Genomic DNA, 27,209 nt, shown 5'->3' on the forward strand with positions numbered 1-27,209 from the left:
GTTTCTTGAAGGACTGCAATACTTCACAATAGGATCTAGATAAATCTGGGACAGTTCATTGATTCCTCTTTTGTTGCAGCCCTTTTCAGTGACAAGTTTTGTTAAACGATAGTCAACAACACCCATCAACAGACAATTACACTGTCAAAATTAGAGAAAAATCTAAGTCGATAAAGGAAGCTATAAATTCTGTTTTAAATTATTGGCCAAGAAACTAAATACAAAATTTCAGGTGAATTCTGATACTGTAACGTGTAGCAGTCACCCAGCCAAGTGCTGAACACGCTCGCCGTTGCTTAACTTGCGTGATCAAGAGAGAGACTCTACCACATCACTAGAAAAGCTAGCTCTCTAGCGAGGCAGTATAAGTTCCCTCTTGTACGGTCCGCTACACTTCCCCCACTCGGGGTAGCTTCGTCCCGAAGCTTAGCGTGAATCCTCTCTGGGTGTTTGGCACTTGCTCAGTGACGGGATCCGCCGTTCCCGACGACAACCACCGTCGTGCCCGGACGAATCCACGTCCGTACCCAGAGCTCCGAAGAGACTGAAGCAGGTCTTCGCCAAACAGCAGAGTCACTACGCTCAGTACGCTGCCACCAGTTTGTAACGTGTAGCGGTCACCCAGCCAAGTGCTGATCACGCTCGCCGTTGCTTAACTTAATTGCGTGATCAAGAGAGATACTTTACCACATCACTAGATAAGCTAGCTCTCCAGCGAGGCAGTATAAGTTCCCTCTTATACTGTCCGCTACACTATATACATGTAGACGGACGTTCTTAATGATCGGTGTTCAGTTTGGAAAATAATGTATATTAACCTTTTAAAAAGTCTTTACATCATCAGTTTTCATGTTCAATTCCTACAAAACCACACAGCAAAAATTGTGAAGAAATCTACGAGTATATAAATCTGATATCTCCGTTTACATATACACATATAGACATTATTATGATACAGACAATGTATATTGATTCAAAGTGACGTATAGATCCGTGTGGGCTGGGTGTTAATTTTATTTGTGTAATTTATAAAATGTTGTGAATTAATATAAGACACATATCGTTATAATAGATTACTTAGTGCAACATTTGAAATAGTTCCAAGTCATTGCATCAACAACAACAACAACAAAAAAAAAAATAAAAAAATAAAAATAAAAAATAAAATACACGTCGCGGGTACTTCTAGATGTAGGAGTACATATATTGACAATACATTAGATGAAAAAGAAACGATAAAATCGAGCATTTGTTATAGCTTTTTGATTAAGCAATCCTTCCGCCACAAAATATAAACCTTTCCAAACCCTTTTAAAATTTGAATTGATATAAAAAACATTCATCTGGATAAATTTAGGTAATCCAAAATTCATGATATATTAAGAGCGATAAAATAAGTATTGAATCGGTGACTATATGCAGTTCAAGAATCCTGCGCGGTTTGTGCTCAAAAGTTTACATTTGAAATTACATATCTTCAAATCAAGGTGTAAGAAATTATCAGAATAAACCAAACCTTTTTATTCAAATTTAAGTCTTGGTTATAACTTGATAGAGTTGACCAAAACATTTGATTGGGTCAGATCTATGTGGGTCATCATCCGGTATGATTTTATAGCATGATCGGCGTACGTGTATTAATTTGATGAGTTGGGAGAGTTATCAGCCGTTACGGTGCTTTATTTCACTGCATGATCTTGAGCTGTACAAGTGTGATTATCTGATATCAACAGGTCTTCAGAAGACTGTTTTCATTTATTGTTAACGGATGTACCGTGTGGATTGAGATAAGTAATAAAATAAACTTGACAGTCAAATGGTCCTTCAATTGTACTTTTATAAGCACTAGAATGACGTATTTTAAGCGATGTTATTATAGAAACAGATTCTGTTTGATTTGGAAGCAGATAAATTAGACGTATTATCAAGTAGCTCTACATAAAGCTCAGAGGACGGATAAAAGTCACAAGCAATGTGTAAGTCCCCTGTTTATTTTGTTTCAAATATTGTACAGGGTTTCTTCGTGTGTTAAAAATGATAAAAATGAAATAAGTGTGATTCTAAATTTTAGTGCATCTCGAAAATTCTATAAATCTATGTTGTATCACAAAACACATATCTATACATCTTGCTAATCTTCTTCATCCTTAATATTTTTTGTCCAGTGTAAAGTTTTACATGTGATCGTTTTACGATATTTTTGTCAATGATACCATTTTAATGTATTGTACTAATGTTCAAAATATATAATTAAAATATCCAGCGATACTAACAACTACATGTAGGTATTTGGCTTCCAAGGGAATATTGGTCCATAATGACGAGCTAGTTACTAATGAGTACTGGTCTAGAAAAAAATTGATCTGACATTAAAGTTATTTCTTACAATATCTCATGCCAAATGCTACTTATATTCTAGGCAATAGTATACGCGTAAGAAAACAATCTGCTATGCGTTTAGATAATATTAGAAGTGGTTTAGGAATTTTAAAGCTATAAATGCCGTATTTTTTGGATATCACCGTAGGAATAAAAAGCATGTGTTTTTGTGTTCTATATCAAGCTATATGAGTTATACATTTTATGCAAATTACGCAATTTAACTCAATCGGATTAAAAATTAAGTAATCAAGCCAATTTCCTATTTAATTATGTATTCTCCGAGTCTGATAAGAACGCACCATTTCGAAATATTTATGATCACGTGACGTTGCACGAGGAATTTCGATTCAAATTCAAAGTAAATAACTATAAAGCAACGTGAAAGCGTGTATGGCCTGCAGGCTGTTGACGGGACACATTTAGCAATACAAGCAGTCAGACGGAAAACAGGGTATGGTGAATTACTTTGAGCAATGGGAGGGGAGTTAAATTTTATATATATAAGAAAATCAACATTCATTACGACTATATACCTTACCTCCCATGCCGGCCCATTATATGATATAAGTTTGGAGAAGTCGCCTGCGTTTCTGCGGGTCTGGTGTCTGTTACCACGGAAATGTTTTAATAAAGAATGATGTCTATTATATTATATTTTTAAACAAGGATTTATATATATTATAATTATTTTCCCATGAAAATTTTTTTATGGGGTATAACATATAAAGCTTCCGATTATAACCTTTAAATAGTATGACCTTTGCACAATACCTTGGAGGCAATCTACATGTATACTTAGAAGACAGAAAATCAATAGTGTTTGACAAGCGGTGTGTGCATTAAACGCCACGCTTTCAAGCTGTACGTACGCGTACACGGATTGCACGAGAATTGAACACGGTTATAGCATGTCGAACTGGAGCATTACATTGAGTATGTTAAAATTTGTCAACAACTTCGTCAAATTGTAGGGTTTGGGGAAAGGGAGTAGGGGTTACAGCCGTATTTAATGTTTATTTCTGTACCAAGTTGTAATGCAATACGAATATCCCGAGAATTTTAGAAGTAATCTGACACCTGGAAAGAGGAGGGCAGCCGGAGAAGTTGGTTTCACGTCTGAAAATTATTATCTCTCAAAAATGAAATCAAATTTAAAGCTCTATATAAATCCAAAATTTTTGGGGTAAGAGGGGTAGATCCTTATTTTCAATTCCTCGGTTAATTTGATTATATTTCCACAACAATTAACTACTACTATTTAGAAAAAATCACGAGCCAGCCTATAAATCGTAAACGTGTAGGGCTATCAGGGATTTTTTTAGGGTCTGTAGAGGGCCGAAATTCGGCCCCATTCCCAATGCTGAAAAGCAGGTGTTTTTCCCAAAATGATACCTAAAATTCCCAAATCATGGATGCTTTGATGATAATATGCCATCAGGGGCCATCCAACCTCAGTGCCACTCTGTTGCAAAAAATTGTTTTCTCTGCCAAAGACCGGAAATTAAAGCTAAAACCAACCACATTGATAATGAAATATCAAATGGTTAACTTTTTGCTTGTAAGTTGTTTTTCTTATTTGTGAAACAAATGTCCCAATTTCAATTTTCCCAAACTTGAATGCCCTGGCCCCTGGATTCAAGGGGTTAAAAAATTCCTGGCTATTCCCCACCTCCACCCCCTAATGCTACGTAACACAATATACACACGTGGAGCTGTTCAATGTATAAACGCTGAGTCAAATAAATTATGTTCAAAATATTGAATCACACATAAAAAAACAAAAACTAAAGCAGATTTCAATTGAAAGATTCCATTAGATACGTATTCAATATATATGTATGTGTAATTAACATTGTCCAGGCGCGAATCCAGAAAATTTTGAAGGGGGGGGGGGTCATGATTTTAACGTGCAACGTCACGGAAAAGAAATTATATTTAGTCGATGCAAAGTATATCGATTGATCGGACAAACGTATTTTTGTATCGATCGATCGGACAAGCGTAAACTCAATATAGCCTGGATAGTCAACATCGTAGCGGCTAGCCTAGGGGCTAGGTATGGTGGCTGACTTGTGCAATTGTACAATGTGTTGTATTTTCGTTATTCTGAGGTGGAAAGTACCTAATAATATCATTTTGTCGGATTTTTTGGGGAGAGGGGTCGAAAAGTTGCTAAATATCGTTTTGTTGTCTTTTCGCCTCGAAACAACAAACATACGACGAAGTGTAAAATGGCAGAAATCAACCATCATACCTAACCCTTAGACTAGCCGCTACGATCTTGAACGCAGCCTGCTGTTGACTTTGGTACTGCGAATTAAGTTAAAATCTTATACGATTGACCAAGTTGCCTTATTGAACTACTAATCAGGCGCGTAGCTAGCCCTGTTTGGAAGTGTAATTTAAGCCCATACAGGCGAGGGGTCTGGGGGCGTCCAGGGCAGAGTCCTGGTGAGGTTCAGGTGGACAAAGCCCCCCCCCCCCCCCCCCCCCCCCCCCCCCCCCCCCCCCCCCCCGAGGGAAAACTATTTTAGCAAATCAGGGCCCTCTATAGCATTTAAAAGCTTCTTTTTAAACAAAGTATATTTAATAATTGACCACTTTTTTTTGTGTTTAAGCATGATTTTTTTTAAGAATCACTGAAAAGACATGACTTTCAAAAATGCATCCCGTGCCCAACCTCAACATAACACGTCATGCGACAGCTTAATGTAAATTAAATTGCAGAATGTATCACAGACATTGGCTATGACCATCAATTTAGTTGGCAGCCTATCACTACCTCTCAGCATCTGTTAGTTTATCTTTAATTTACAGTAAGCCACCGTGTACGTGGTGCCTTTAAAATACTTAATTTGAAATTGTTGTAGTTTCACACGCTAGCTCTCTCTCTTATCTTTCTCTCACTGACGCATTTTTTGGTCACAGAATAATGTGCAGCATGGGCACGATTTAAGCTGAAAATTTTCAAATTCTATTTTTCCATTTTTAATGTTTAGAATGCTTAACTAAAGTATTTCTAATGGTCAGCAAAAATTTGAATGTCAGCTGTCGAAGTATGTGGGAGATACAGAGCTCACAATTCATTGTTATATAAACAAGGTTCGTGCCATGATTTTGTTTACATGTAGATTAAATATACTAGCAAATTTTTTTCAATTTTCAAGTTAATTCTTGACACAATTAAATAGGTTCTAGTGTTTGGCACATTTCATTTTGTTTTAAACATGCCATTTTCTATCAAGCAATCTATATGTAAAAAAAAAAAAAAAAAACATTGAACGAGCTTTGTGTAAATACCAAAAAAATTGTGAGTGCTGTATCTCGCTTGTAACTCAACAACTGATATTCAAATTTTGGTTAAGCTTTAGAAATATTTTAGTTAAGCATTGTAAACAATAAAAATGGAAAAATAGAATTTGAAAATTTTCATCTCAAATCGTGTCCATATGCCTTTAACGATTTTTTCCCCACTTAACTCGTTCATCGCCGGATTTGATCAAAATTTCTCTAAATTTTACCAGCCTTCGCGGTGTTATTTGCTCGCGCTTTTAAACAAAGAAATTCTTTGGAACACCTTTTCTGAAAATATTTATTTGTTACACTTCCCAAAAATTTCCGGCCCATAAAGGTGCCTGCACCAACGTTTCTTGTGAGAGCTTTGATAGGGCTAAACTTTGTCTATTGGCACTGTTAGGGTAAAGAACGTTTTGAACGCCATTTGATTAATCTTTTGCTTTCAACACCATTTTGTGTGTTTGATTTGGTTACGAAAGCGTGGTTCGCAAAACCAATGGGATACAAGTATTTCAGCCCCCTTCATTGTTTCATTGATGGAGATAAAGTGTAAAGAACTTTGATGTATCCCATTTTTTAAATTTTCAGATACCCGAATACAAAAACTCGCTGTAGTGACATGCATTTCCATCGTGTGCCTATGTCATGCAGGCGATTTAGAGCACCTGTCTGATATAGAAGAAATGTTCATAAACAGACTATTCAAGAAGTACGGCAACGAGACGGCAATGACATTTGAGGCTTTCGAGCACCTGTTCCAAAATTTAGAAATAGGTGATATGCAATTTACACACCATATCAATGACCATATAAAAAATATGGACTTTGTACCATTGCATCCAGACCACAAACACGAACGACATAAACTGAAGACAACCACAGAGAACCACAGACACCGCAGGAATAAAGAAACATTCTCAGAAGTAAGAAATGTGTATAAAATGATAATCCTTATACAATGAAAACTGTTTAATCCGACACCTGTTTAATCCGTTTAAACGGATATTCCGACCCTTATTTGTATTTTCATATTTCTTATTGTTTTTTCTACACTGTTTATTCTGACACACTGTGTATTCTGACCCCCCCCCCCCCCCCCCCAAAAAAAAACCGTCTTCCACAGCATTGTCGGATTAGGCAGGTTTCATTGTAACATGATGAATTATATGAAGTGATCGGCGTATTGAGTAACAGGTAGTAAGCTCCACAAGTATTGAGATTGCTCATTTCACAAAGAAGCTTTAAGAAGATATCCTTTACACTATGATGAGCAGGACCGTTGCGTATCTGAAATATTTTCGGTGAAATGAAAACGTTTAACGGTATACCAACCTCTCCCCTCCAAGCCTTTATGTTGAGTTTTAAATAATATGACACATTCATCAACATTCTAACTCCCTGACTGAATTTTAGAGGAATAATTAGCAGATCTAGAAAAACTGAAAATATACAGATATCAGACAAAAGTATCGGAATGATTATAAAGTTTACTATCTTTGTCAGATAAGTATTTGTTTAAAACAATTGTTCGTCTGCTTTAATTTGTAGAATGAATACAATTCAATTAAAAGATAAATGTCTGTAGTTTCTTACCATAGTTTTGTCAATGAATTCCTAACACACGTCAGCTTGAGTTTATGATTTTTAAACCTCTCTATACAATGCACATTGAAGAGTTCCGGAAATTGAACTTGTTCATTGTCAGATAATCAAGCCATACTTGAAGGTATTTTACTGAAAAGCGGACTAAATATTAAGACTCAAGAGTTAATAAGACTGATACTTAGTTTTGTCAACAAACCCTTCAAAGGCTAGGTGAAATGTCATTTTAGAATTACATGTATAATGAGAAACTAATGCCATTTCTGAGTCTAATGGTGTAATTTTCAGACAAAATAGATACACAAGAGACCCGCGTGTTCATCTGAGTAGTTTTCATTTCCCCTTATATCCTATAGATATATCCTAGAGATATAGCTCCAGCCTCGTCACGCAGAACATGATATAAATCTAACTAAATGAGCACTCTTGTATAGTGTTGTTTTGTAATGTTGTAATGACGTGCTTTGTAGAAGAATGTTGTTTTATTGTTGTTGTTGTTGAATTTTCCCATATATTTCGATGTAAAACATTGAAGCCTTACTGCGGCTCCACCCTGGACCCAGACATCATAGTGTTAACAAATAATTATAGGTTATAGACTTTGTATGGGAAAATATGACGACCGAGTTTTTTGGCGCGTAGACGGACCGAGCTTCCGAGGTCCGTTCGCGACAAAAAACGAGGTCGTCATATTTCTCATACAAAGTCTATAACCTTTTTATTATATACTTTCAATTTCATTTAGAAACTAACAATAATTTTATTTTTAACAATAACTTTATCGGTTTAACTGAGTAAAAGATGAAAAACACGAAAAATTTGAAAATTAACGGCGTAGAAATTTGATTGTGACGTAATGTTTGCGGGCCGGAATGTTTCCGGGCATATATCGTGTGATATATGCCCGCAAACTTTTATGGAGCGCCAAATTAACATAAACTCAAATAATTGAAGATATCTTCAATTATTTGAAGATATCATCAATTCAATTATTGCTCTCTTTAATTGAATTAATGCGCGCATTAAATCAATTATTGCTTTCATCAAATGAATTAATGCGCGCTTCAATTCAATTATTGCTCTCATCAATTGAATTAATGCGCGCATCAATTGAATTAATGAGAGCAATAATTGATTTAATGCGCGCATTAATTCAATTATTGTTCTCTTCAATTCAATTGATGCGCGCATTAATTCAATTAATGAGAGCAATAATAGATTTGATGCGCGTATTAATTCAATTATTGCTCTCTTCAATTCATTTGATGAGAGCATCAATTTAGTAGAAATATTGCTCGCAATAATTAATTTAGAGCTCGGTTTAAATAATTTGATGATCTCTTTAATTCAATTGAAGTTATCTTTAAATCATTTACAATGCTTTTGTATAAGGAATTAATGCGTGCATCAATTCTTTTAAAGAGAGCAACAATTCAATTAAAGATATCATTAATTCAATTGTGGATATGTTGAATTGAAGATATCTTTAATTATATAGTTGCTCTCTCTAAAAGAATTATTGCTCTCTTCAAATGAATTAAAGATATCATTAATTCAATTGAAGAGAACAATAATTGAATTAATGCGCGCATTAAATCAATTATTTCTCTCATCAAATGAATTAATGCGCGCATCAATTCAATTATTGCTCTCATCAATTGATTTAATGCACACATTATATCAATTATTGCTCTCTTCAATTGAATTGTAGCGCACATCAATTCAATTGTTGATATCATTAATTCATTTGAAGAGATCATTAATTCAATTGAAGCGCGCATCAATTCAGTTGAAGAATTAATGCTATCATCAATTCAATTAATGCGCGCAATAATTCAGAATTGAAGATATCATTAATTATTTGAAGAGATCTTTAATTCAATTGTTGCGCGCATCAAATGAATTGATGATATCTTCAAATAATTAAAGATATCTTCAATTATTTGAGTTTATGTTAATTTGGCGCTCCATAAACTTTTAAAGAAAAAAGAAGAGATGAAATTGAAAGCATATAATAATCTACACTACGTGTGATTGTTGACGTATTGTTTTGACAAATTGTACCCTTAAACTTAATTATGAAAAAAAATTGAATATTCCTATGTGAAATTAAAATCCAATTTTCTATCTTCGTCAAGGCCTTGAGGGTAATGATACTTTGTGTATTTTTTGCGGTCCATTCGAGAACTTTTCACACATTTAGAAACGTGACCAGCTTTCGGTGAAGTACCAAAAATTTTCACACAAGTGAATAACGATGTCAATGTCCGTCCTACGTGTACCGAGATTTTACACTTGAGAAGCAGCAGACGATGTCTGACGGTCGATTATCGCCGGTAAAATGGACATTATTTGTAGTTCAGCATGACGATGTGGGAGATAAGACATTGGGCATAGTTGTTGCTAGATGGTACCTGGGGTCAGATTATTTTACTGAATCAAACTTTTCACCGAAAATTGCAAGCGATGCATCAGGTAAAAAAACCAAGATGGCGACGTGATATACAATGTACATGTACCTTGTGAGTAATTCTGAATTGTATATCGTTGTAACATTGTTGCCTACTCACTCTCCACGATGCCATTTTGTTTGTTTGTATAATTGTATTTATGTATATGATATCCAATGAGCCTGTGGCTCAAGGGAATAAAGAATCAGAATCAGAAATCTTGTGAATAGTTTGTTTACAGGAAGACATTTCTTAATCAAATATATTTAAAACGTCAAGTGCCTGTAAGCAACTGATAATGCTGTGTGCTTGGCGAAAGAACAGTCACTACCAAATTAAATTTTCAGATTAGACGTGGCGTCCAGATCGAGGTTACATGTTGCGAAGCGAGTGCAGCAAGCAATATATAGACTATCGCAACCGATTCAGTGGACATTAGGATGCTTGTATATCAATTTAACATGGCATAGTCTTTTGGTTCTTGAGAAGAAGATTTATCGATAATTTTCCTTAATATTTTTACATTAAATTTAAAAGCCATAATATGGCTTTCCAGAGATCATTTTATGAACGAATTTTAAGAACACTTTTATATGAGTCATTAATGGCTTTTCTGGTCCAGCGGTTCTTGAGAATAGGAATTAAAAAAAAAACACCCCAAAATAGTTTAACTATATCTTTATCATTTCTCCTTGAAAGGTATGTGGTCCTTGATATTGTCATGCTTGAATTCCCTCCACTCAACCAAGGACAACAGACGCACAGACAGACGACGGACAAGTTCTATCAAGAAACGTTCAGCTCCTGTAAACGAAGACTTTTATGAAACGAATCTTTGCATAAAAGATCATTTCACATGGAAAATCTTGTGATAAAATTGACACGCTGCATTGTAAGGAGAATTGACAAAATCCTTGACCCATGAAAATACTTCTGATTGTTTCCTGGTTTTCTTTTTGGTGAGAAACAACCATCTGGTATTGCTTAAGAGAAGAAAAAGGCACCAGGCTTCTGAAATTCCTTAAGATTCAAAAACTTCATTTTTGTTGCTGCGCGAACCAGTTAGACCTATTGAAGTCTTTATGTAATTCTTTTTCTTTTCTTTTTTAAAGTTTGCTTTCCGTGATATACTTCAAATATATCCAATGCTGTTCTGACTTTACAAATAGGAATGAAAGAGGGTAGATGGATCAATTAGGGGCAAAAAATCCTTAAAATATGCCTTGTTCACACGGATGCGCATTAAATTTTACTTCGCATCAAATTTGATGCGAAGTAAAATAATGCGCATTAAATTAATTCGAATTAAATAGCGTTCACACGGCGGTAATATTTAATGCGAAGTAAACTAATGCGCATTAAATTCGTATGCATATCTAGATCTATTAAAGGGTGCGCGAAATAAATTAAAGAATAGACTATGTTATTGAAAATTATTCTTATAGATATTTTAATGAATATTGTGTAGATACAGAATTCTTTGTTCAAAATGCTATATACATGTAGTATACTACATGTTTACAATTTACATGCTGATCTACACATAAGGAGTTTTGTCGTGTTTATTTATATGTTCCTAAGAAATTACTTGTTATTTCCTCTGACGACCAGCATTCAATCTAGACAATATATTGTTTCTTCATGGGCCCAATTTTAAAACTTCGGAACGTCTTTTTAACCATTCCGCTGACTACTGTTGTGACGTAATTTTTAATTATTAATACGTATTATAAGTCTACTATGACGTCATATAGTATAAAAATTAACAATGAGCGGCATATTTGTTTTAAAAAAGAAAATCATATTATCACTATTTTAAAACGTTGTATTTAAAAACAATTCCTTCCACATGTATTGCTCAGTATGCCTATGCAGAGCACAGATTTACGTCTGACATTATCTAATGACATGCTGTTTGTACATGTTTTTATTGATTATTATCATTTTGCTTAGTTTTTCGTACAAAACTAACATTAATATATATAGCTGACCATGGGTATGATGCATGTGACCCAAATTGGCCATTACGCATGCGTCTACATTTAATTCGAATTAGCTTCGCTTAGCGTTCACACGGAGCTAATGCGAAGTAAATTTAATTCGCATTAAATCGCGACGTCAATCTTAATTCGAAGTAAACTAATGCGCATTAAAATCTCCGTGTGAACGCGGTTCAGATTTAATTCGCATTAACTTACGTTTAATGCGAATTAAATTCTTCGTGTGAACGAGGCATAAGACATCTGTGCAAGTCTAGAATCCAGGGTATATAATTACGTATTCACGAATATTACTCGTCGCGAATGTGTTTCCCACCATCAATTTGCAAATAAAATTGGCAACGGATAAACGTTGATTTACAGACTTGCAGAGAACATGCACAAAATACAGAATGTAAATTATTTCGGTTATAATAATCACTGTTTAAACCTAAATTTTGTTTTCAGTGTCTTTTTCCTGTTGATGTGGTAAAATTGTTCGGGTTCAACACACGAGATGTCATTACTGCTGACCAATTTCATCACATGTGTCCAGCCCTCGTGGTGCAGCTTGATAGTGGTGTATGTCCTCATGCACATGCGCAGTATGATCAGCATATGACGGAGAATATTCGTGGGATGGAAGATCTGGCCAGGATACCCTCAGAAGGTTAGAAATCAATCAGTTTAGTAATTGCTATATTACAAAAACTAAAGAACTAGTTTACTCCAACGATGATGATGATCGACATCAGAAAACGTTTTACATAAGTAAATTGTATATTGATACAATACAAGATTAATCTAAAACTAATATTTCAAAGAAAAGATTTATTTTCTGCATGTACATCGTTACATGCTTGAAACTCTTACAGCTCGCATGTCGAAATACAATGAGATATGTGATGAAAATCTAAACTTCCCTTAAACAAGGAAGTAATTGTCCTCGAAGATAAGTAGTAAAGTTCTGATGGGGTTTGTAGTGCTTTAAACTACACTAAAATAACTTTGTTACTTACAGTGAGATATTCTTTTATATATTATGTGTCCATGTTCCTCTGCTTTAATTCAATACATAAATGTACATCATGCTTGACAATATTGTAACGCTCAACGAAAAATTGTAATCAAACTATTATTAGAACTTGATATAATTACATGGTCATTGGCCAGTCCCATAAATTGTGTAGCATCTGTTTGTCATCAATTCACAGTAAATGAGACCATTTCAAATGCAATTATTCAGGAATTTCTGACCTATTAAATGAAGTGGTTATTTCAGCGGGCATGGATCTTTACTATGAAGTTTTTATTCGTCTATTGTGCTTATAATACAGAGTATAATCATTTCCTTGTTTATTGTCATTGCCGTTAATATACACTTTGAAAAGTTCAAAATATATCATTCAAAACGGATACGGCTTTTACTGTCCATTAATTTATCTTTTATATATATATATATATATTATATATATATATATATATATATATAAAGCACTACTATATAAAGCAGTACCTAGTTGTGATTATTTAGTGCTTTTATATATTAATTAATTGATTATCACATGTATCGTTTAGATCGTAGGGGTAAACGTAAGGTTGGGTGTTATAATTGTTTGTTTGTGTTTTATATATATATATATATATATATATATATATATATATATATATATATATATATACGGCACTTGATTTCAATCGATCGATTTAATCTATCAATCGATCGATCGATCAATTTAATGATAGCTCACATAAGTATATGGAACATAAAAGAAAGGTATAGGTCTATATGTCTAATATTTAGCCGAGTTGCAATGAAGTTGAACTCGGCTATTGGTTTGGCGGGTTGGGGCGGGCGGGCGGTTGGGCGTCAACAATTGGTTTCCGGATGATAACTCGAACAGTGTACAATCTAATCAAATGAAACTTTGATATATTGTTGGGTACCAGGTAAGGAAGATCCCTATTGATTTTGGAGAAAAATGATCAAAGGTCAAGGTCACAGTGACCGAAAATAGAATGAAAATTTCAGAAAATTTGGTTTCCGGATGATAACTCCGAAAGTTTAAATCCAAATCAAATGAAACTTAAAGATATTGTTATGTACCAGGTAAGGAAGACCCCTATTGATTTTGGAGAAAATGGGTCAAAGGTCAAGGTCACAGTGACCGAAAATAGATTTAAATTCCAAAAGGATTTTGGTTTCCGGAGGATAACTCGAAATTTTTAATTTGAATCAAATGAAACTTGGATATAGTGTTGGATACCAGCAAATCAAGGCCCCTATTGATTTTGGAGAACAAAGGTCAAGGTCACAGTGACCGAATATAGATTGAAAACTTCAGACAAATATGGTTTCTGGCAGTAACTCGAAAGTTTAAAACTGAAATTAGTTCTTCACAATTATAAATATACCACGTCATTCCTGCACTCTAAAAACGATGTTTAGGTTTGGAACACTTTTTAAACGTGTTTAGGTCTAAACGTGTTTAGGATTGTGCTTATATCCTAAACGCGAAGTGTAATAAACATGTTCTAACCCTAAACATGTTCAGACTGAGAACATGTTTAGCTATGCAAAAATACAGTATCTAAACACAAAATAACATGCTAAACACTTGCTAAACACATTCCTAAACGTCTAAACACAATCCTAAACGTCTATGCGTTTAGGTTTTGAACATGATAAGCTTAGTAACATTGTTGACATTAGTTTTACAGTCTTCATGTAGAATATTCCTGTCTTCTGTAAATGAAATTCGAATTGCAGAAAAAATTGCATGTCAGAATTGCCATACTTCAAACTGCTATAGTGTACCAGGTCCCGATAGTGACCATAGTGTACATCATACGCCGTATTGCAAGTATACACTGTCGAGGGTCGATATCCAAAATTGATGGAACCATTAGAAGAGCCGTCTATGGGCTTCAACCCTTTCCTGTTGGAAATGAGCAGAGTTTAGGAGTATCCAGAAAATTTTATCTGGAATTCCATTTCAACTTGAACAGGTCTGGACACATACATATTGAATTAAAAAAAAATAGTGTAATTCATTGTCTCTGGTATTAGACGTGCCTTTAGTGTTAATTTAAACCAATGCATCACTCTTACTTTGCATTGGAACAAAATTCATTTAAATATTGTGAAAGAGAACATCAGTTGCAATTGATGCCCCCCCCTTTTTTTTTTAATTCAACATGTGACAGTGCCTGTTATGCGAAAACTAGCATATCAAAGACAAAAAAATTGTTGAAGTTGTACTTGCCGGGTGATATTTAACCATGTATAGTTTACTTCTTATATGTGCATAAGTGATTTTTAATGGTTTTGTCTTTAACATGTATCGCGGAAATGTCAACCGTGTTGTTTCGGCAATTAGAATATAGAAATAGACTTGCAATGTAATTTGAGAAGAACCGCCCAAACCCGTGTAGTGATTTTGGGGGGGGGGGGGGGGGGGGGGGGGGGGGGGGGGGGATTTTTAGTATTTCTGGTCGGGCTCGGAGTCCTCTGAGCCTGCACGTGATTTTCTCTCTCTCTCTTACCCGCGAACTCTAGGCAATCGGACGTGTTTTAGAAAGTGCAGCAGTGTAGTTATTGTATTTGTTAACCCCTTGTAAGTTGTTCTGTGTATTTGTGAATATATCTGTTTATAAGTGTTTTCCGGTGTTCTTTGTGTGTAGGAAATCACTTTACCCGCATTGTTCGATTTGAAACATCATGGATCCCATAGACACAGTTTGTAATGCAAGGGATATTCTTGCTAGATTTTGCAATGTTATTCTCCTATAATAGAAGAGAAAGCTACTATTTAAGACTCTTTAATGCTGTGGATTGAGTTTTAAATAGAAGGTTAGCAAATCATTTTGTAATTGAGACAAAGTCAAAACCTAAATACAAGAACTAAACATGTTCAAAACCTAAACACAAAAGAGGTAAACGTGTTCAAAACCTAAACACAATAAGGGTAAACATGTTCAAAACCTAAACATAATAAGGGTTAAACATGTTCTACACCTAAACATTAAAAGAATTAAACGTGTTTAAAACCTAAACACATTGGGTTAACATGTTTAAAACCTAAACACAGAAAGTGTTAAACATGTTTAGATTTAGAACGCGTTCAAAACTGTACACAAGAAATGTGTTTAACTTTGTGTTTAGGATCTAAACACCATTTTTAGAGTGTGGCTTTACAATATATCCCATGCAACTCGGCTCATGCACCCCTGGGTGCATATACTGATTTTTTCCACTTGCATTTGAATAAAAGTTTGAAAGACAAAATGTCCTATTCAACAGACATTAGCTAGAATTTTTGTGATAAAATAATCGTGGTTATTCAAGTGTGGCTATTTCAAACAGCAAGTGAGAGTACATTGGGTAGGAGCTCGTGCACAAAAAATCTTAATCACGTGGATTTGTACATTTGGTTTAGTTCTGTCCCTTTGTACGGTATACAGACATTCAAACCACAAGGTTAAGCCTGTCCTGCACTCTCTGAACACTAATTATCTCCCCTAGAGCACTCTAAACACTCTCTGAACACTAATTATCTCCCCTAGAGCACTCTAAACACTGTCTGAACACTAATTATCTCCCCTCAACCACAACGTTTAGCCGGTTCTGCACTGTCTGAACACTAATTCTCTCCCCTAAACCACAACGTTTAGCCGGTTCTGTACTGTCTAAACACTAATTCTCTCCCCTAAACCACAACGTTTAGCCGGTTCTGTACTGTCTGAACACTAATTCTCTCCCCTAAACCACAACGTTTAGCCGGTTCTGTACTGTCTGAACACTAATTATCTCCCCTAAACCACAACGTTTAGCCGGTTCTGCACTGTCTGAACACTAATTATCTCCCATAAACCACAACGTTTAGCCGATTCTGCACTGTCTGAACACTAATTCTCTCCCCTAAACCACAACGTTTAGCCGGTTCTGCACTCTCTGAACACTAATTCTCTCCCCTAAACCACAACGTTTAGCCGGTTCTGCACCGTCTGAACACTAATTCTCTCCCCTAAACCACAACGTTTAGCCGGTTCTGCACTGTCTGAACACTAATTATCTCCCCTAGAGCACTCTAAACACTGTCTGAACACGAATTATCTCCCCTAAACCACAACATTTAGCCGGTTCTGCACTGTCTGAACACTAATTCTCTCCCCTAAACCACAACGTTTAGCCTGTCCTGCACTCTCTGAACACTAATTCTCTCCCCTAAACCACAACGTTTAGCCGGTTCTGCACTGTCTGAACACTAATTCTCTCCCCTAAACCACAACGTTTAGCATGTCCTGCACTCTCTGAACACTAATTCTCTCCCCTAAACCACAACGTTTAGCCGGTTCTGCACTCTCTGAACACTAATTCTCTCTCCTAAACCACAACGTTTAGCCGGTTCTGCACTGTCTGAACACTAATTATCTCCCCTAAACCACAACGTTTAGCCTGTCCTGCACTCTCTGAACACTAATTCTCTCCCCTAAACCACAACGTTTAGCCGGTTCTGCACTGTCTGAACACTAATTATCTCCCCTAAACCACAACGTTTAGCCGGTTCTGCACTGTCTGAACACTAATTCTCTCCCCTAGAGCACTCTAAACACTGTCTGAACACTAATTCTCTCCCCTAGAGCACTCTAAACACTGTCTGAACACGAATTCTCTCCCCTAGAGCACTCTAAACACCGTCTGAATACGAATTCTCTCCCCTAGAGCCATCTAAACACTGAACACGAATTATCTCCCCTAGAGCACTATAAACCGTGTTTAATCTGTTCCGCAAATATAACAAGCGAATTTGACGGTCTTCTCTAAGGGGTCGTAACTCTGGGTCTGCCACTGTGGGACCGATCATCAGTGGATCCGGTGATCTGTAAACATCTCCACAGTCTGTGACACTTCAGTTTGGGACACGCCTGCTTTGAGCATCCATATGGAACCCATTGTACTCACTTGCCGTTTAAAATAGCCACGCTTGAATAATCACGATTTTTTATCCCAATGGACTGTAGCTAAGGTATGTTATATGGGACATTTTGTCTTTCACACTTTTATTTAAAATCATGAGGAACATATTAAACACATAGACCTACATGTACATGTATACCTTTCTCTTTTTTTGTTCAGCATATATTGCTCTGCTGGTTATGTAGTATATTTTTCCAATATTTTATTTCATATTTACATACACGTATCAACATTTTCCTTTATTGACTAACTTCAGCGATATACAAAAGACACATTATCAAATTGCCATTTTATCCATTTTCTATTTGATTTATGTAATTGGATTCTCTTTGGCAGTCTGGGGCTACGGGTCAGCCTCTATTTCGGTCATCAGTGTGTTGGGTCTGTTAGCGGTCTCTGCCATCCCCTGTTTACAGAAGGTTTTTCTGAACACCGTTCTGCAGTTTCTGGTGGCTTTAGCGGTGGGGGCTCTCACTGGGGACGCCATGTTACATCTGCTTCCTCACGTCAGTTTACAACTTTTACTAGAAATCAGTCATTACCATCCAATATCTATTCTTTAGACATAAATGTTTGCTATACAATATACTATATATACCACGGTTCTCTTTCCAAATTAGGCGTTATCTATCAAAAGTGAAGAAAGTGATGGCGGGCGTGAGGAGGTGTACAAGGGGCTTTGCGGGCTTGCCGGCATCTACTGCTTCTTTATATTCGGTCGCCTGCAGGGCATCTACATGAACAGGAAAATAGAGGTACATGTATAAACGTTCTCCATTGTAACAAAAATAATCTTATCAGATAATACCACATTGTTCTGATAGTTGACTGCCATCAACAGACGAGGGCATCAATCGGGGCTTGTATTATGGAGATGCAATTTGAATTACCACAGCGGCAGTCAATAAACTACTACAGTAACGTTATAAAATACCACTAGTTTATTGTATGTGTCTGCTCATTTCACCAGGACAAAGGAGAAGAAAAGAAAGAAAATTATTTAGATATTTCCTTGACAATAGACTCAAAAGGTGAGCAAATTATTTAGTGACACTTAAGGTGGCTCACTACCCCCAGAAATAGTTTCTCATACCAATACGAATTGATTTAATTATAAAAGATATGATGATATACAATAAGTATATATGCCAAAAACGCAAATATTATACACAATTGGAGAAAAACATGATTTTTAAAAAGAAAATCATTTCAACACATATGAACAAAAGACTCTGGGGGATTTGAACTCCTGATCTGCTGTTCAACAGCCCAATGCTTTAACCACTGAGCTAAGATGATAGACAAACAAATCGATCGATACAAATAATTTCACAAAACATTTAAATCGCCATGTTGTGACGTGATGTCAGAGAGTATAAGCTTTAGTGTAGTGAGCTACCTTAATACCACATGTTTTTTGTGTTGTGGGATGTAGTTGATCAATTTTATTAAGCAAACCATTCTATATTACAGAACAAGATCTGGAAAGCATTGCCCTAAATTCTGCCGAATCTAAACAAACAGACAAACAATATCAAACCTCTCGTCAGGATTACAAACTTCCAGAAGAGACTGACCACGGTCATTCGCATGACCATCCTGTTCCCCGAACCGTGGGGGCGTTAGTGTGGCGAGTAATTGTGGGGGATGGCATTCACAATTTCAGTGACGGGATTGCGGTAGGGGTAGCGTTTGCCTCCAGTATCACGGGCGGACTAAGTACTTCAGTAGCCGTCCTATGCCATGAGTTACCACACGAAATGGGTAGGTCTATTTCTATATCATTTACAGTACAAATACAGTGAATAGCGCGTGATTTGTCTAGAATTGAACTGTAACTACAGCATACAATATGTACATGTATGTTTGTTTGATTTCGACAGAAGGGGGTTTCTTCTAGTTGTTTTATATAAAAAAAAAATTGACATGGCAGTGTGTTAGTGCGAGACTGAATTTTTATATACATACTGAGTAAATACATTATAACATCTCGCACGTGCTTCCTTAACGATTATTAAATTGGCTTCGTAATACTTGTCAGAAGATAATAAGATTGATGTCAAACAAACGGACAACCGTGGGGATTGTTTCTGTCAAGTTTACGCTGATTGTAAGCGGTAAACGCTGATGGTAAGCAGTTTACGCTGACTATAAGCGGGGAAAATATTTCAACCACCAGATAACCTCTTTCGGGAACTGATTGGTTGATTGATTGTATATTGTTTAACGTCCCTCTCGCACGAGAATATTTCACTCACATGGAGGCGTCTTTCGGGACATGAACATAATATAATAGTTTGCATAAAATCTGCATAGAACTTCACCGCCTATTGCAGCCCAGATTGCTGTATGCGAAGCGTTTTTACAATATGTGTGCAGTTCAGGGTTCACGCCTCCATGCAAAGGGAGATAATAGAAAATTGAATAATTAAAATATTTGATTAAATTATGCGGCCGATTTTTGACGTTTGCATCAATAAATGTCTTGTTCTGAAGTTGTTCATGATTGCTGTATACGGCAATTGGATCACGAGAAAGTCAATTGTGGCGTGTCGCTTGGGCGGATCCAAATATGTTCAAAGGGATTCTGGCCCTAGTTGGTACCTCCCCCTAATAAGGAGATTGCAGACGCCAGAACGACCCTTTTTATCAAAAATGGTCAATGAAAGTGGGATGTAACCTCTTTAACCCCCTACAGATCCGCCACTGTATCGACACATATTAAATTTAAATTTCAGAACAAACATATTGAATGTACACCTTATTATAAATACTTGGGTACCTTTTTTTCTGCATCTGGCAGTTTTAGTACCGCTAAATCTGAACTATATAACACAGCCCTCAAAGGATTTTATAAATTGAAAAAAGACTTTTTATGTTTAGCACCAGGAATTAAAACAAGTACTCATCTCTTTGACCACACAATAAAACCAATTTTATTATATAATTCTGAAATATGGGGTGGATACATAGGTTCATGGAATAAATTAAAATCATCACCATTTGATCCAGACAAACTTTTTAAATCACTTCACTGTGAGAAGCTTCATCATGAATATTCTAAATGTATTCTGGGTGTACATAAGAAAAGTACAAATTTTGCTGTACTATCAGAATTGGGGAGATTTCCTATACATCATGATATTTTGAAATCAATCATTTGTTATTGGTACAGGCTTGAAAACCAAAATGAATTTAAACTACTTAAGGATGCTTATCTATGTAGTAAATCTTTACATTTAAACAACAAACTGTCATGGTACTCACTAGTAGAAAAAGCTTTAGAATATATTAAAATTGGATATCCGTTAAGTAGATTTAAGAAAATTGTAAAGAAATTACTCTGTGATAAATACACTGAAACCTGGTACAATAATCGAAATAAATTAATTGATGGGAAACTGTGCACTTATTTTAAGCTTAAGGAGCACTTTGGTTTTGAGAACTATCTGAATAAAATTAAAAAATTTGATATTAGACGATCTATTTGTAAGTTACGGATATCAGCTCATAAATTAATGATTGAAGTTGGTAGATATTCTGGTATTACTAGGAATGAACGAATATGTAACAAATGCAACTCCGGTTTATTAGGTGATGAGATCCATTTTTTGATTAAATGTGAAAAGTTTGCTGATGAAAGAAAATCTTTTTGTGGTGCTATAGAAAAAACAGTTAAAATTTTTACCAAACTCAATGATGAACAAAAATTCATTTACATACTATGTTCTGAAGAGCCATCCATTCTAAATATAACTGGAAAATTTATTTTGAACAATATATGACACTGTACAGTATAATCTGTCAAAACCGGCTATGTGTGGTTCCAAAGAAATTGACCGGTTTGCACAGAGTCCGGAGTGCAGAATGTTGACAAGAATGAGAGTTGCCTCCCTTGTATTCACTATCTATGCATACGTGTGTGATGATTGCTAACGTTTTAATATATCACAAAAGAATTCAAAATGTAAAAATATAAATGTCAATGTTTAATTGTCGTGCTCATTTGATAAAGTTTCAATTTTTATTAAACAGTTTAAAATCTGGAATTATTCGCGCAATTTTCAGTTGGTAAATTGTCGATTTCGTCTACATCATCGCCGTTATCAAGTACTACATTATGTACGTTCGTCAAGTTTGTGTTGTGTTCGTTTAAAATTTGTCTTTCCCAGCTTTCATTGTAAATGTATCGCTTTCAACTGTCTCAATTTGTGAAACGGAAACTAATGTAATGCCGAGTGATCGACCGGACATGGCGAGTTCTGCTAACTAACTGCATATCATCACTGTCTGACTCGCCGTAGAGCTCCGAAAAGTCCACGAGGGGAAACCCTGCTTTTGGAAAACATATCGGGATTGTTGCCGATTTTGTTTCATTCCAAGTATGTATCAAATTTATCGATTAATTTGAACTTTGTCTTTTAATGTCAGTTCTCGTCTCTCTCGTTAGGGGGAGGGTGCCATTACCTCGTGCGTGGTGCTGTCATAATTGAAAAGTGCACCCCCTAAAAATCAGGTTTTATTTTAAACTGATCGCGACTCATCGCCAGTTGCACTCTTTTACTTACCTGTGGCTTCCCTCGGGACACCCTTTGTATACACCGCATGTGATCGACCGAATACCGACAGGTTGGTCATCGTGGGGTGGCTGGTTTAAATGCGATAATTAGAGCTAATTACGAGCAGTTGGGACCTTGTGTACACGGAATACAACTGACCGCAACAATTAGGGTGGTGTATCATCGAGGGGCCGGTTTACACAGGATAATTAAAGTTAATTGATAGCAGTTGGGACTGTGTAAGCCGGCCGATATACAGAATACGCAGTATCCGGAGTACAGGTAATTATTAATAAAGGGTTTGTTACAGAAATGTTAGGGACTATATGTTGTGGCCGGAATTGACAGAGCGCCGGAGTACTCAGAGGCCGATTTGGACAAATTATACTGTATTTGTATATAACTATGTGTTATGTAATCACTTCTTTCTTTAGTTGTATATGTATATGTACATTATTTGTATGTATTTTCATGCTGCCCCTTGAGGGCCCTTGATTGGAAATAAATAAGTTAGTTAGTGATAAAGGCGACATGAAATATGTCATCGCGACATTGGTCACGGGAGCTGACTTGCATAAGCAACGAACACCTTCTACTACCTTGTGTCATGTCTTACAGTTGTGCGCCATGTCAATACCAAAGACAAGTGTTATTTGAACATCAATTCCATGATTCAGCCAGGGACGTTGTGTAGTCGATTTATATGTAGTTTTCAACGATTTGATAAATCTCAATACAAGACCATTGGAATTTTCTTGCACATGAAAATATAATCTCTCTCTCTCTCTCTCTCTCTCTCTCTCTCTCTCTCTCTGCGCGCCATTTTTACTGTCAGACACGGCTCTAAAAATAAAAAGCTCAAATTGTCGACGTCACGACGTCATTGAAAATATAAGCCCCCCCCCCCCCCCCCCCCCCCGACTTCTAAAAAAGCACCCTATAATTCGATACTAAAAATTATGATGTAGTCTAATATACAATAATCTTTTCAAACTCTGTTCCACTTTTTCATTTGGTCGATATTCAAAAACCTAATTAGGGGGAGGGGTAATGATGTTCAACTCAACCGCCAGAAACACATTTTCCCAACCTTCAACTTCAATTTCTTAATTCAGGGTCGTGTAGGTACATGTAATGTATATGTACTATTTAATGTGTGTGCCAAAACAATTTCCCAATCCTCGACTTCGTAAGTCGGAAAGCGGGGGGGGGGGGGGGGGGGGGTGGGGGGCTTCAATAAATGGACCTAACATTCTTACCATTCACTTTTACTTAAAAAAAGGTGGACGAGTACCAAATTAAACATTATGTGCATACACATATAACAGAACACGGTGTTTATTAAAAAAGGAGACAGCCCCTCCCCCCCCCCCCCCACCCCTCCCTCATGCTACGTACCTGTATATGCTTATTGATATTTATATAAAACGATACATGATTTATTTTGTTGACGAGTAGATAGCACGGCAGGTTAAGTGCCATCAATGTTGCCTACTTTGGCACTCATTGGCACACCACGCTGTAGATCTATCCGTTTCTTGACCAACACTGTTTGAATCAGAAACAATTGCTTAATCATACTATTTCAAAAGAATTAGTGCGATTTATTGGTATGGAGACACATTACTCAAATATTGATTCAGCGTTATATGAAAAATAAGGTTAAGATATCATCATGTCGGCGTAAAACGCAAATTAGCTGTCATAACTACACAACTTTCACTTTTTAATTAAAATAGGTGACTTTGCGGTTCTTCTAAAGAATGGCATGACGATTAAGCAGGCTGTCCTGTACAACTGTTTGTCATCCCTGCTGTCATTCATTGGGATGCTTGTGGGCTTGGCTGTTGGGAACATTGGGAACTCCAGTCCCTGGATATTTGCCGGGATTGCTGGCATGTTTCTACACATCTCTCTCGTGGATCTTGTAAGTCCTACTAATTAAACTACCGGTACTATAAATTGAAAATCAACAGACTTATCAAAACATGCTTAGAAAAGGTTTACTATTAATCCTCATAACCGGATTGAAAGTCACTGAAAAAAGATAGAAAACGTGTTTGTCTGCAAAATACCACTTTGAAAAGTGCGTTTGATAGACGTTTTCTCTGATTAAACATTTTTTCTCACACGCAGACGTGTAAAGACCGTAAATTAAAACAATTGACAACTTGGTCTTTGTTTTTCAGTTGCCAGAGATGAGCTTACTGGATTTAGAGAACCGAGGAAAAAGGCCAATTTGTCAGCTTTTCTTCCAGCTGGGAGGCATTCTAGTTGGTGTTGGCATTATGTTATTAATTGCCATTTATGAACATCAACTGAAATCTTTATTCAATGGCTGAATGCAGGTGATCATTGATCTTGCTTTAGTTCTATCTCGAAAATATGAAAACTTGGAAGCATTGTTACTCGTGTTTTACGGTATTCATCAAGATCAAACCTTTAATGTAAAATGAATACCAGTGGACATCACGCACGATTACGGAGTCATAATATTAATGAGGTATTTAAAAGGTTTGTCAACGAGTAATAGTACTAAGAATATTGATTATTGGTTGTAGACATTCTTCGTTATAACGCAATACGTGCACACACGAATTTTGATGATTACTTATCCGTATACTCAACTTATATGTAGGTGTTTACCCACACCGTGAGTGATACTCGTTTATCTTTTCATTAGATATGCTCATTGTGTGCATTAAAATCTCATGAAGTGTCCTTACCATTGTTCAATGCTGGAAGTTAAATTAACATTACTAAAAAGCAGGGTATATGTAACAAAAAACTTATTTGGCTACGCCGTTAGTCCAAACCAATCAGTAAGTTGTTTTTCCACACATCGCAATGCATTTAGTATGTGGATACAGGAGGATAATTCAGGCCAATTAAAATTGATTGATAGATTATCATCCCCACCCGCCCCTCAAAAAAGGGCCCGTCCCGATTTTTTTTATTTTCGCAAAAATTACGATTTCAAACAAATTTGCTTCCCAGTGACATGAGTGAATGCTTAAAGCCACAGAATGTTGGTTTTATATCTTCTACCAAGGATTCTTTGAATGTTAACTTGATTAACACTTTGTGTGATGCCTTTTGTCTTTAATTTTTCTTTCTCGGGAAATGAAAATTAAAATCCTCCCACCCGCTTCATATTTTTTGTGACCTGGATGATAATTGCTAATTGAGTTGAATTGGCCTAATATATCTCGGACTACGATGTAGCAGGATACAGGTATTGTTAACACATTTAAGTTCGTTATTTACAAATGATATTTTATATTTTTGTAATGGTAATATCCGGTGTTATTCACCTTGAGCCTAATTCCTTACTTGCACACATAAACTTTAATCCTGGAATTCTGACTTAGAACATTGCCAATACAACACATTTTGCTTGACGTGCCTTTATACGTGGTACATGTACTTGAGTCGAGTAATACAGAATGAATAATAATTGCCCCCGGAACAAAGTCTTCTACCTCGAGATATGGTTTCACTTGATTGCGTTTGTGTTCACGGTATTTACAATTTGCTTCCTTTAGAATTCCTTTGATATGAAGAATGGGCATGCATTTTAGCTAGATCATTCAAAGAAAATATACACATTCTTATACAAAATATAATTTTTTTTTGAAAAGTTGAAATTAAAAGGGCATGGACATGATTTTGGAGAACAATATTACTTACTTATTAATGCTATGATAGTATTTGATATGTGTATATCATAGCACTTTTCGTTATATTCAACTTTTCTCAAACCTAATTTTTTTAAAATGACGTAAAATATGTATTGGGGACATCTAAATTTTATTACATGTCACATGACTCCACTATCATCAAGGTGCCAAAGTTGACAGCTTTGGTAAAAAGAAAACTTTTACAGCGAAAATTGAAACAAGGCAGTTTTCTTTTTATAAATCTATAGAAATGAACGCATAGCAAATTCTATATTGAAATCATGCTACCAAGATGTGCTTGGAGGCCAATGAAGTTTATAATATGTACACTAAAATGACGTTTACAATATGAACATTAGTAATGAAGTTTACAATATGTACATTAGAAATGACGTTTACAATGTGTACATGATAAATGACGTTTACAATATGTACATGATAAATGACGTTTACAATATGTACATGATAAATGACGTTTACAATGTGTAGATTAGAAATTATGTTTCAATGTGTACATTAAAAATGGTGTTTACAATGTGTAGATTAGAAATGACGTTTACAATGTGTACATTAGAAAAGATTCTGATAGATCTGATTCGATACTAAAAAGCTTGTTCTGCATATGATCAGTTTTTAAATCGAGGCAGGCTACTGACAAACACGTTGATGTTACAAGGGTATCAACAGTCTCGGTTAAAGTAAGCATTTTGCAATTCATATAGTTGTTATGATAATCTAGTTTACCAATACAACCTCTTCACCTTGCATCTTTGGGTTTGATGCTGCACTGTGTATTTCATGCCAACTTTTCATAGAAGTACATGTATATTTGTGTATATATTTACGTATAACTTGCAAACTGAACTCTTATTGCATCATGAACGTTGTTATGGTTATAATATTTACATAAGTCTATATGGCGTCACATCTTTGAAGACGAGCACTATGAAGTGACATTTTCAATAAAACACGATCCAAAATATCAAAATGCTTCATATTTGACATCAAATTGCCAAAAATGTTCATAGTACTGGTTGAAACTATTTCCATGACTTTGTTGCACAAGATTTGGAAGGTGTCAATGAATTTTCGCATTTTTCATATCATGCTTACATTACATGGCTTTTATCTGTGTAACATAAATTTGTCTTGTATACTACTTGTACCTATTTACGGTTTATGACATATATTCGTAATGTGAAATAAAATCAAATTAAAGAACAATCGGGGCATTACAGCTATTTACACAAGTCTTAAAAAGACTAAAGCTCCAAGACAAT

General features: G+C 35.7%; 1 protein-coding gene across 2 annotated transcripts; it reads left to right on the top strand.

Annotated features, from left to right (window-relative positions):
- Nucleotides 1–1,883: 1,883 nt before the first annotated feature.
- LOC125647531 (zinc transporter ZIP10-like) lies at nt 1,884–27,153 on the top strand. Of its 2 annotated transcripts, none has more exons than XM_048874238.2 (9): nt 1,884–1,976; nt 6,268–6,602; nt 12,179–12,380; nt 18,027–18,196; nt 18,311–18,445; nt 18,661–18,721; nt 19,164–19,454; nt 23,989–24,176; nt 24,439–27,153. In XM_048874238.2, the coding sequence occupies exons 1-9, from the start codon at nt 1,973–1,975 to the stop codon at nt 24,589–24,591; spliced, it is 1,539 nt and encodes a 512-aa protein (XP_048730195.2). In that variant the 5' UTR covers nt 1,884–1,972; the 3' UTR covers nt 24,592–27,153. The 2 variants fall into 2 exon arrangements, with proteins under 2 accessions (XP_048730195.2, XP_055998470.1); XM_056142495.1 differs by lacking the exon at nt 1,884–1,976 and adding an exon at nt 5,102–5,176.
- Nucleotides 27,154–27,209: the final 56 nt, after the last annotated feature.

Source organism: Ostrea edulis, chromosome 6, assembly GCF_947568905.1.
Source record: "Ostrea edulis chromosome 6, xbOstEdul1.1, whole genome shotgun sequence".
Classification (NCBI taxonomy): Eukaryota; Metazoa; Mollusca; class Bivalvia; order Ostreida; family Ostreidae; genus Ostrea; species Ostrea edulis.

Coding starts and splice junctions, on each gene's coding strand:
- LOC125647531 (XM_056142495.1), top strand. CDS start 5,131: ATGACCATCAATTTAGTTGGCAGCCTATCACTACCTCTCAGCATCT. Junction 18,722..19,163: donor CTTGACAATAGACTCAAAAG/GTGAGCAAATTA, acceptor TCTATATTACAG/AACAAGATCTGGAAAGCATT. Junction 19,455..23,988: donor TGAGTTACCACACGAAATGG/GTAGGTCTATTT, acceptor TAATTAAAATAG/GTGACTTTGCGGTTCTTCTA.